The following is a 12,248-nucleotide window of genomic DNA, read 5'->3' as shown; positions in this document are numbered from 1 at the left end:
AGAATGGCTCATGAACGCTGTGATGCTGGGGTGGATGGAGTGTCCCACAGGAACATGGGGGAAGTGGGGAAGATGTGAAGGGGGCACCAGAATTAGCTCACAGCAAGCTTGGCCACAGTGATGCTTAAGGAAGTAAGCCTTCCTTTCTCTTTTCCCATCTCTGTTCTCCATCCTCTCACCACCTCCCCCTTCTCCTGCCTCTCCCCTCTTCCCCTCCCAGGCACTCAGTGACCTCCATATACCTCTGCCAATTCGAGTACTCTGAGGAAGGGTTTCCTGTCATCTTAAATGTCTTCTAGATAAGCAAATATTCCACAGCCACCCCCTAGAATTGCAGCAGAGGGAAACTCATAAGTTGCTGCTTCAGTAGGAGGTGGAAGCTTTGCCATGACCGAACAGATGGAAGAATCAGAAAACATCATGTTATGGAACGAGGACACAAATTTGCTCCTTCCTCCTAAAAGGGGAGGAGGTAGATCAGGGTGTCGGCAGTTTTCTTGGATATGTGCATGCAACAGCTTGCATGACAGCTTTGAAGGTTATGGGGAGGGGCTGGGCTCACTGCTAATCCTTTGTGAACAAAACTGCAGGGTTCCATTTGCAAACACTGTTATGAATTGACCTGTAGAATTCAAGTTGTTATTGAGGCCAAAACCTGTTAGGATTTTTTTAAAAGGCTTAGACATTGCCACAAAAAGTCAGAATACTACACAGCTCGCACTGTCAAGGATTAAAATGCATACAAGCTGTAAACCCTCAGATTTCAGGTTTTTTCTCACTAACTGCCTGTGGTTAAAAGAAACTTCACTTGTGAGCACGTCATTGCATAATTATCAGCTACTGGGGCTTTGTGCTTTCTCATGAAACATCTGGTCCTGATCACTGCTAGAGACAGGGCATTGTTCTTGATGGACCATTGGGTTGATCCTGGATGGCAGTTCCTGTGTTCCTGTGTGAACCCCTGCAGGGTTTGCACAAGATTTAGGTAGCAGCTAGCATTGCATAATATACTCAGAGGCAAGATTTTTATTAAATATGGCACAGTGAATTCCATCAGGATTTTGTTGCTGCACCAGGAACTGCTGTATAATACATATAGAAGGAGATGGTGCTGAGACACAAATGAGAACGGATGTCATCGGGAAAAGCGGTCTTTAGAAGAACTGCACGAAAGTCCCAATTTTTGCTTTCTGAGTGCAGAACAGCAACTCACATTAATGCAGCACCTTTGCCTCCAAAGCCCTTCACAACACTACTGATATGTGGCTGCCATGCTGTTAGAAAAGTAAGAATTTACCAGGGACCCTGCAAAGGGTTCTTACACCCATGAAATGCTATGGAAACGTTGACATCTGTGAAAAGGAGAGAGGGCCTCACTTTGGAAGATCACACTGAAGGATCCATGCAGAGTAAAATGAACTTGGATTTGTCCATTTAAAAAAAATGATGATCTGAATCAGCCCTGTCAGGACTTGGACCCATGGCTTCAGGGCATGTCAGAAGTTCAGGCTTTTAATTAGAATGATTAAGCCATCTCCCCTCATCTGAAAGCAGTAGGATACTGAGAAATTTGAGCTAGGGTGCATTTTTACCAGTAAACTCTAAGTTTGGTAGCCAAAACCAAAAAAAAAAAAAATCTGTTAAGCTCTTTTGACCCATGCTCTTCATCTCTATCTTTCCCTGCTGTCAAATATCAAAGGACTTTCCTGAAGTCAAGAGAGAAAACTTTGACAGTTTCTTTCAGTGAAAACTAAAATGTACCAGAAGCTAGCAAAGGAAGAAAGGAATGCTAAGTCTTCTTTCCTTCTTTTCTCTTCTTTTATTCTTGGCTCTCCTTTCATTCTGGAAAACAAGTCAGAAGAGCCCTAAAGTTAATCAGAAATCATGTGTGCAAGATGCCCATGTGCTGAGAATAATGTTAGGCACATTTCAAGTAGGAGATACATCTCATAGATCAGTTTTAATTTGAAAAGGAATAGAATGTAATAAATATAACTTTATAGTCAGAAGAATATACCTACTTTTTCCTCAACCTTTTGGAAAACCTAAGTAGAAGGGTCAACATCCGTTGCTCTTGAGTTATTCATTGTTCTCTTCTCCTCTATCGAGTTCTTCCTGTGCTTCAAGTACAACTATCTTTAACTGTAAAATTTGTAGGTAGGACCACTGTGAGTAATGTGTGCTTATTGAAAAGGGGAAGTTTTCCTATTCGTGTTCCCATCTGAAACCAGAATGGAAGACACTGGCAAGACAGTTATTACTGCCTTCTACGGTCTACCATCCAGGATCCTGTCTATTATGTTGATCAGTACCAGCTGCTTCAGAAAGAGGTTGAATACTCCCTATAATGGACAATTATAGGATAACCCACTTGCAGGGGAAGTTTTTTCCTAATCCCTGTCAATTAGTGGTTGGTTTATGCCCTGAAGCAGGAGGATCTATATCCCTTAAATACAGTATCATGTTTAAAGCATAAGTATCTGTTCACATTAGCAATATTAATGCTTATTCCTCTTTTAGGATGGAAATTAGAGACAATTAGAAATGAAAAAGATCTGTTGGGTCATTTTTTGCCTATGCTTCTGGCAACTGCAGGAGGTTTCCTCTGCTAGGTTCTCCAGTGTGTTTTTCACACTAGTTTTAAATGATTCATTCTTCAAGGTTTAAACCAGTTTGCATGAGAGACTCTCTTCTAGCCCAGCAGATTTCAGTCTCCCCTGTACACAGTATTCTAGATGCAGCCTCATTAGAGCAGTGTAGAGAAGGGATTATCACCTCTGCAGATGTGATAATGCCTCTTCATATGTAGCCCAGACTCATATTAGTTAAATTTTTCCTACCATATTACGTTGCAAACTGACATCCAGCTTGTCATATACTGTCATGCTAGATTTTTTTTTCGCTTTTACCACTTTTCTTGCTGCTAAATAACTGTTTTGTATTATTTCCCTCCAGAAGTTTTACTTTGCATTTCTGAGGCACTCATATAATTTTATATAATAGTACAATATAATTTCCTGTCCACATAATTACCTTCCCTGTGTCCCTCTGCATTACTTCCCTGTTCTCAGTGCTGTGCACAATAACTGCCAATTTATTATTATTATCTGCAGATTTAATTGGTATGCTGCTCTGTATATCTTCTGTATGGTGATTAAAAGTGTTGGCTGAAATCTTGGCCTCACTGAAGTCAGTGAAAAAGTTGTCGTTGATTTCAGTGGGGCCTCAGTGAAAGATGTGTTAGTTACCTAACATTTGCCATAGATAAGACATGCACAGAGGCAGTTACTTCCAAGTAGCTGACCTGCTGTGAGATCACATCCTAACCTACCCCTCAGTAATTATGAGGCAGTACTCTAAATGTGCTCTTGATTGGCACATAGAAAGCATGACATTGGCTGTCTCCGTGTTGTCATGTGTTCCATTCTTTTGGGGAAGTGATGATGCCGAGGGGAGATGCCTATGTATTAAGAACAAATGTTAGGCACATTTCAAATGAGAAATACATCTCATAGGTTGGTTTTCTCTTAACAGTTCTTGGGTTTATCAATGTAGCCAATATGGGAACACTGCTATCTCACCATTATTGGGCCATATTGCCTCTGTGCAGGTTGATACAGATAGCCAGTCCTCACTGGGTGCATCTACACAAGAAGCTTTACTGCACAGCAGACCAATTTGCTACGCAGTAAAGCATCACCATCTACATGTGCGCAGCTATTAGGGTACACAAAACTAATTAAGTCTGCAGCTGGGTAGTCTTCTAAAAGACAAGTATTACCATGCTGCGGGGGGAGGGGAGGAGTTGCTTGTGCACAGCAGCACTCTTGTAGACATTGCCCTGGCTGGCTGAGGTATTGGGTGCTTCAGCACCCTCCACCCTAGCCAGCTGCCTAGCAGCACATGGAGGCAGGGGAGCAGCCAGCCCAGGGCTGCTCCCCCATCCCTGTGCACTGTAGAGCCCCTGTGCTGAGCTACCCTGTGTCCTAGCCAGCTGGGGAGCGGCACGTGGAGATGGGGGAGCAACCAGTCCAGGGCTGCTTCCTTGTCTCTACGTGGGGCACAGTGAGCCCCAGCCAGCTGTTCTGTGCTCTGTGGCTGGCTGGGGTGCAGTATGCCTTAGCACAGGGGCTCAGCAGAGCATGTTCAAACAGTTTGCCTGGGAGCAAAAAATGTGAGCAAAAAATTGTGGACCACTGGACCACAATTTATTGGTCCACATTAATTGCATGTGTAGACTGCACTGACTACCATAGTTAGTCTGTTTTACCTTTCCGCTTTAGTAACAATATTTCATGTGTTTCTCACCTCACTATCTTGTACTTTTTATAGTCTTTTGCATAGATACAAAATGTTAACTTTAGGAGTTTATAGTTCTTCCTACATTGCTCTTGACTCGCACAAGTATGACTGCATGTATTTGAATGTCCTCTGTCAAAAGTCCTAACATTTGTTACTAGCCAACAAATTCTGTCATTGAGCAATGCCTGAACTTAATAGTTCTTTGAGACCATTTTAATCCCTCTCATTAATCAATACCATTTTATGACCTTTCAGCCTATATTTTTCAACAGTGCTCAGGCCTTTTTAAATTCACTTTCATGTAAGATTTTCTGATGCACTGTGTGAGAGATTTTATGAAAGTTAAGATACATTACACCTGCTGCATTCTTTTTGTCCACTAATTCCATAATTCAGTCAAAAAAGCTATCTGAGTTCTCAGACAGTTTTTCTATTTCCTTTTCCCTTCCCACTCCCTCCCATGATTCTCTTGTTTTTTCAATGGAGCTAAATTAACCGGATTATTAAGTCTGTGGTTTTGCCATGCCTGTGACTTTCAGCACAAAAATGGTGATTTTAAATGCTTTCTCATAACAAGTCATGGTAATCTCCTGACTTCTCTAGGAGTTTTACTTGGTCAGTAAATGAGGTTGTGAAGTATGAGGGAATGATGAGAGTTTGTGAAAGGTTTTGAGCTATTGTTTATTTACAATTAAATTGTTTTTAAATATAGTTATTAAAAATGAGAACTATTTTTTGAGTTTTGTTTTTATAAAAGACTGATCTTGCTCCCACTGAAGCAATTTCAGACACATCTATATAATTCAATAGGAGTTACAAGATCTCCCAAATCTGTGTATTTTGAATGTCATGCCTTGCACTTTCTTTTCTTTCCCTCCTGCCCTCCCCTATAATAGAATTTAGTTGCCAGGGCTGCTATACTTGTTTTTCTTCTAAGAATGGTACCACAGTTGGGTTTTTCCAGCCACACAACTTTCACAAATAATTACCAATAGCTGAATCAATTCATTAGTTAATTTATTTTAGGAACCACATATGCTTGTCATCAGGATTTGCTGATTTACAGAGATTTCAACTTTTCTATGCCAGCCGTTTTTTACCTGTTTTTATCAATAGTTATGCTGACATCAGATAGAATTTTTGAAAGCACAAAAGTCTCATTTTCATTTTTAAAACCATGTCTTTCAATGAGACTTGCCATTTGTCTACACAACGAATTAAGACACAGTTCTAAGCATATGTTGCTAAATCAAAGCTACTACAGATAGCAGTAGCAGTAAATACAAACTAGCACAAATTTCAGCATGGGTTAGGAACATAAGCTTGTACCAAGGGTCTGTGACTTCAGTTCCTCATGAATTTCATGCATCCTGTTCATTACTTCTTGATTTTTTTTTTCTTGTTGTGACAGACACCCCATTTCCACAGGCCCTTACATGTTAAACTTAATCCTATGAATAGTCCCCGTGAACTCAGTGGTACTGACATGAACACAGGTATGCATGTAATAATGGATTTATAGAATCAGACTAAAAAAATTCAAATGTGAACCTTTAAGTGTCCTGTCCAGGTAGCTGAGCCACACTTAGGCCTCCCTATTTGTGAAAATCCAGGATGTCTTTCCCTCCAGTTGGATATTGTGGTTTCTGGATCATGAGTTTGTCCTCTATATAATTTAGGGATGTCTTTGATGATCCATGCTCAGCTATATTTGTTATCCACCAGATGTCTGTGTAGTTAAACTCACTCATGAATACAGTATCCTGTGGTTTTGAACTCTTCAGTAGTTGGTCTGGGATTTTTTTTTCCCTTCTCATTTTCATCCCTTCTCCTGGTCCACTGCGGTCTTTTCTTTGTTTTTAATTTACTTCATCCTCACGCCAAAGATTTTACTGCCACCCTCTGCATTATTACATGGTATGCCACTAGTTTCGATGTATGTCTGATAATATAGTGTGTGTGTGCAATTGATTTCCCACAGGGACCATTTTCTTACACTGTAAGTTAAGAAAAGCCTTTTACTCTGGCTGTGTGTGGGTCCCTTTAAATTCACCTAACAACCCCGCTTTTCTGTAATCTTGTCAGGCCACCAGTGGAAGACAGTCAAACCCTTTTGACCCCAGTGGTGAGCTGTGGGCCCCCAGGAGCACTGCTGACACGGCCTGTCATTCTAACTATGCACCATTGCGCAGAGCCAAACACAGAGGACTGGAAGATACAGCTGAAAAACCAAGCAGCTCAGGGCCAGTGGGAGGTAAGTTCATGATAGGATCACACCCGTCCAACCATATTTATCTTAAAGATGCCTTTTAAAATAACCAAACATCTAAATACCATATCTTCTCACACATAACACCCCATCTATGCCCTCCCTACCCAAATAAGATACATACCTTGTTTTTGAAAGGTAGAATGAAGAAAAATATCTTTCCTTGAAAATACTGGTAAGTAGCAGTAAGTAACTGAGTAGCAGAAGCTAGGATCCCAGCATGTCATTGTGCTGCTCTCTGGGCACATCTACACTTGCTATTAAGGTGAAGAAATAACCTCTGGTGCTTATCGCATAATAATTCCCTGGTGTAGTCTCTTCTTTGCATGGGCTATTCTCATTGATGGAGAGTACAGTTCAGCTATAATTCAGAGCAAAAGTGGAATAAACTTGGAGATGCAAACCAGTCTTTTGTGGATTTTATGCCAAAAAATGAATATAGTCGCACAATTCAGCATGACATGCCATGTACACCCAGAAGAGGCTCACAGAATCATCTGTGTGGGAGAAATTGCAGAGTGCCATCTGCCTGGCTCTTGTTTCTTCGGACAGGATTCTGTTTACCTACTGGATGACCGAACTACAGCTTTATGACCTGACTATATGTTACCCAACTGAAGAGTAGAAGCAATTTTGTTACCCCGCTGTAGGCATGTAAGTGCCCCTCTTATAAGAACAGAGAGACATCTACATGTCTGAAGGGTAATCCTATTCCTATAATAATAGGGGCACTTACATGTGCAGAGGGGGTAATAGAAATGCTCTTACACTTTCAGTCCCAGACCTGAAGAAGGACTCTATTCCTGAAAGCTTGTCCAGCATCTCTCCCAACTTCACAGTTGGTCTGATAAACAATATCAGCAAAACCCCTTACCTCTTGCACACATCCTGGACCATTTTAGCTATCATAGCACTCAAATCTTATTCCTACATTTTAGTCAGGTAACCTGGAGTCAGTCAAAAGCTGCACTCTGGTCATCCACTAGGGGAACAGAATACTACCCTAAATGTTGATGCTGGCCTACCATTCCAAAATGAGACTTTCACCTGGTCTTTTGCCTGGTCTTAAGCTTGGGATAAACAGATAAACCTAAGCTGCCCAGCCTGCTACAGAATTTAAGAATAGTGGGTTTGATCAAGAATCTTCAAGGAAAGTTCCCTGCCTTTTTATATCTCCTATATCTGTCTTCCTCAATCTGTTCTGTTCTTCCCCACCCCACCATGAGGAGTACCCCTGATTGCCTGAGGACTGCTCCAATTTCATGTATGTGCACTTAGTCAGCAGGGATGGAATTAGAGCACTCACTTTGAATTTTCGTCAACATACTTTTCTCCATCTACCAACCATTGAAGGTGCCCTACAATAAAGAAGGAGCTCATGACACTACAGTGATGCATGCTGCCCATTCTGATAAAGGATATTTGGTAATATATATGAGCTATAAGGACTGGTTTCTAAAACTATGGTCTTCCTCTTATGTTAAAACTCTGTGCTAGATCTTCAAAATTGTGAATATAAATGCCATTTGGAGATTCCAGTTCAGTGGCAGGCAAACTATCCGCTACCTGTTGCAGCTGTCCCTTCACTCCTTAATGGAGAACAGGTGCAGATTTGGCTAGCAGTTTTATAAAGATGTGTATTCTTGGGAGTTTTTTTTAATGCCTCCTGCTTCTGGTTTGGCTAAATACAGTAGAATAATAACCTTCCTTGTGTGATTTTGGCACTTCAATCCTGGCTGGCAACAAAGTTGAAGTGAAGTGGGGAGGAGGGCAAAGGGAAAGCTTCAGTAGTATCTACTGAATACTACTGAAGTTCAGTTCCTGTAAAGTTTTAGAAAAGGGAAGCTGTTTTCACAACTGGTTCATACTTCCCTAATTTGTACTGTTTTCAGTGGATCAACAGCTGCTAACTACTGCAAAACAATCTGCAGCTTTACAATCTAGATAAGTGAGGCAATTTAATCTTGAATATAGTCTCTCTTTTCCTTGTTATTCTCAGAGGTGCAACCCACTACTGAGAGTCCTAGTGTGTCACTACCTCCTGTTCTGAAGCAAGAAATCAGAAGGCAACATTACAGGCTCTTAAAAAAGTAGGCCAAAGCACACATTGATGAACTTGATGGGAGGCTTGAAATCAGTGCTGGTAGCATTGAGATGACTGAATCCCAGTGTAAGGCAGTGGTAGGATGACCCTTTCCCAAGATTTTCATCATCTTAACAGAAAAGAAAGCAGCTTCCTACAAGCTTTGTTCATTGTCAAAATCCTTCTCCCCTGTCCCTGTTCTTGGCAGGCTTGCTTGCTCTTGACAAAGCTTATAATGCTACTGCCACCTGTGCTTGTCTCCTATATTTAATTTGGCACCCTGCACTTTCCTCCTCTGAGTAGGTTTTAATGAGGAAATCATAACTGAAAAGACATCTGGGCTGACAGCAGCAACAGCACCATTTCCAGGGTTATCCTTGAAAGAATTCTCCTTTTTGTCACCCTGGCTGTGGTACCAGCTCTCAACCCACTGGGATTGTACATGTAGTCAGCCAGTATGCACCCTGATGGAGCATCTCTTGGCACTGTATGTATGTTTCTTATTTGTTTTCTGTTCATTACTGGCATCCCCTTGACTTTTCCTCCATTCCACTCCTGTCCTTGAAAGCACAGTTGCCCTGCTGGAGGTGCCCATGCTGACTCCAGACTAGTGCCTATATACCATCTGCAGAGTCCACCAGGTCCTTTAGCACAGTGAGCCTCCTCTTCTGCTCTTTTCTGGAACAGTTCTTCCATCTCTAACCCCCTCTAACAGATGCTTGGATTGCCATTGGCTAGCACTTTGTGCCCTGGACAGCATAAATTTTCATGACATGGCCAGTAAAGGGTGTGTAATCACCACTTCATACTTCACTCTTGCTATTGAGAAAGATTATGTAACCTTTGCAGATATCCTGCATTCATCCTTCCTCAGCCAGAGGTCCTGAATCTGTTCCCAGCCTGGCTTCTCACCCCACTACAAGTGGTATTCTCATCACCTCAAGGCAGCTGAGATAAGGTGGATGAATTCTACAGAGCCCTGTGCATCCCAAAGGCAGACAATGCAAAGGCATTGTCTGCCTTTGCAATAGCCCTGTCTATTATTGCTGCTGCATTCTTTTCAGTTAAAACATCTTGCTGCATGATCAGGACTATACAGTGCTGTGGTGAATGGGGAACATAACCAAAGTGTTCTTTTCTGCTAAGCACAAGGAAAAAGTTGGTTAAAATATTTTGTGTGTGTTTGGTTTGCATGTATTTTGTCTTTGCCTTGCAGTCTTGTAATAGAAGATTATACTGATGTACAGCTGAAGCAACAGGTGATACTCTACGTACCGTGACTCAGCTATCATTGAGGTTACCTCTTCTGTCTGAGTTCTAGCCACTACTGATTATGAAGATTAAGAAATGAAGATTCATATTAAATTAAATAGTTCATAGAATGCATATGACTAGAGCTGGTCACATAATATTCATCAAAAGGTTCATTCAACAATTTGCATTACATTTTTCTTACAAAATAGTAGCAATACTTTTCATTATTTGCTCAGCTCTGCCCATCATTTTAAGAGCAGCAACATGCAGTACCAAAAATAATGATGCATTTAGATGGAACAAGCCCCCAACACTCAGTTTCCTTTCCCTGTTCCTACTCAGAGAGAAAGCTAGAAGTAGGAAAATTTTAAGTGTTGAGTAAGAGGGAAAGATTTAGAGCAACTTCTGTGACATTTAAGTAAGGCTGGCAATGTTATTCTGCAGTCAAGGCCCTGTCTTGGAGTAGACTTTGGCCATTCTAGCTCAGTCCTCGGTCCTGTTGGGCCTCTAGAGCTCTAACTGTGCCTGTTTACCCCTTAGGATGTGGTGGTGGTTGGGGAAGAAAACTTCACTACCCCATGCTATATTCAGCTGGACTCAGAAGCTTGCCATATCCTGACAGAAACACTCAGCACCTATGCCTTGGTGGGACAGTCGATCACGAAAGCAGCAGCAAAGCGGCTCAAACTGGCCATCTTTGGGCCAGTGTCCTGCTCATCACTGGAATACAGCATCCGAGTCTACTGCCTGGATGACACTCAGGATGCCCTTAAGGTAATGGCCTCCCCCTTTAATCAGCTAGCTGTGTCTGGATCGCAGTAATAGCAGTGAATAGACCCTTCAGTAGTGTGCTGTTTATTGTAATTTCTATTCCCTAGTCTATATTTTTTGATTAGGGGAAGAGCTTGACAACAAGCCACTATTTTATAGAAAGAAAAAGGAAAAAAAACCCCACAAGTTGTCCTTTGCATAATGATTCCACTCAAATGCTGAACTATTTTCCACCCATCATTCTTTGTTCCTTTGTTTACCTGTATCATAACCTGAATTCTGAGATTTTTGCATTATTAAAAGGCCATAAGGTGCACCAGGGCTTCATTCGTTATTCATGTATTTTTAATGCTAAGTGCCAGCTCCCCAGAGATGAGGAAATGTATAAATGCCTCTTTGTAAATAGTTGATAATGATAAAAGAAGCTTCTGGGTTGTTAATCACTGCCTGCTATTATATTGCTTTATTATACCTCTGTGTGTGCATTTTTGTGCTGGGAATTTGCAATTGAAATAAACCAAAGCTGTTGCTTTTTACAGCTATATATACCTAACTCTTGCTGCATATAATACCAGCACATATATAAGTAAGTATGCTCCCTGCATACTTAAGAGCACACACACACACTGTATTTGTGTTTATAAATTTTTGTGCATATAAATGCATAGCCTAGGATGGGTAGGTAGTCATTTTAATCAAAATATTAATTCATGCGTATCTTTGTATGAATGCAAGTTATACAAAGATTTTCTGTAAGTTATAAAAAGATTTTCTGTAAACAAGCTTGATGCTAATTACCTGCACTGCCAGTATCTATGCACTGTCATTTTTATGTTGCGTACAGAAGATGATTCTTAACAGCTTTACTTGGGGAACAAGCCTTAGACATATCCATATATGTAAACTACCTGGGAAATGTTTGTATTTCTCAGAGCACTGAGTTTCATTGTCACCAGTACATTCCATTTTTATATCAAATACTTTTTGGTGTCATATATTTAAGGGTATTACAGTTTATTATCTCTGCCACTTGGGTACTGAGAACCCTTTCTATAGATACCACCATTTCAGCAAAGTGATGGGCTGAAGGGTAGAGGAAAGAATAGCTTTCCATGTTTGGCTGCTCAGCATTGGGCTTTGTTTTGACAGTTTTGGAGCCTGGTATAGAGAATTATGGTTTGCCAGGACATCAGTTGTGCTTATCTCAGTATGATTTTCCCCAAAATTGGGAAGAGGGGCTTCTATACCAAGCACCGTCTTTCAAAAGCTAAGGTCCCTTTTATGCCTGCACTTCTTTGGGTCCATGTGGGATTTTCTATATATTTGTTGAGACCTGAGATGAAAGTAAGTAATTCAAAGCAAACTGAAGCAAGCACTGAAGTTGTTTGAATGCTGCTATGAGTTTCAGAGTAGAAGACTTGAGCAGTCAAAGATGAATTCAAATAGGCCTTGTCTTTACTACTGTCTTTCACCATGAACATTTTCAGTGTTTTTACATTCAGAGGTTTATTGCATTAGCCCCTGTATCAGGATCTCTCTCCTGCTTTCTACCATCAAAGTAATCTCTCT

At 41.0% G+C, this 12,248-nt stretch overlaps 1 protein-coding gene across 1 annotated transcript in view; it reads left to right on the top strand.

Annotated features, from left to right (window-relative positions):
• The window catches only part of UNC5C (unc-5 netrin receptor C), a gene marked incomplete at its 3' end in the record, with an annotated part of 146,084 nt that overhangs the window by 122,944 nt on the left and 10,892 nt on the right, over positions 1-12,248 (top strand). Inside the window, exons 13-14 of the mRNA XM_006037290.1 lie at positions 6,388-6,556; positions 10,449-10,682. Of these exons, the coding sequence (XP_006037352.1) occupies positions 6,388-6,556; positions 10,449-10,682 (403 nt within the window). The remainder of the gene's footprint in view (positions 1-6,387; positions 6,557-10,448; positions 10,683-12,248) is intronic.

The sequence above is a fragment of the Alligator sinensis genome, unplaced genomic scaffold, assembly GCF_000455745.1.
Source record: "Alligator sinensis unplaced genomic scaffold, ASM45574v1 scaffold1770_1, whole genome shotgun sequence".
Lineage (NCBI taxonomy): Eukaryota > Metazoa > Chordata > Crocodylia > Alligatoridae > Alligator > Alligator sinensis.
The sequence above is the reverse complement of the archived record's forward strand: the minus strand, read 5'-3'. Positions and strand labels throughout refer to the sequence as shown.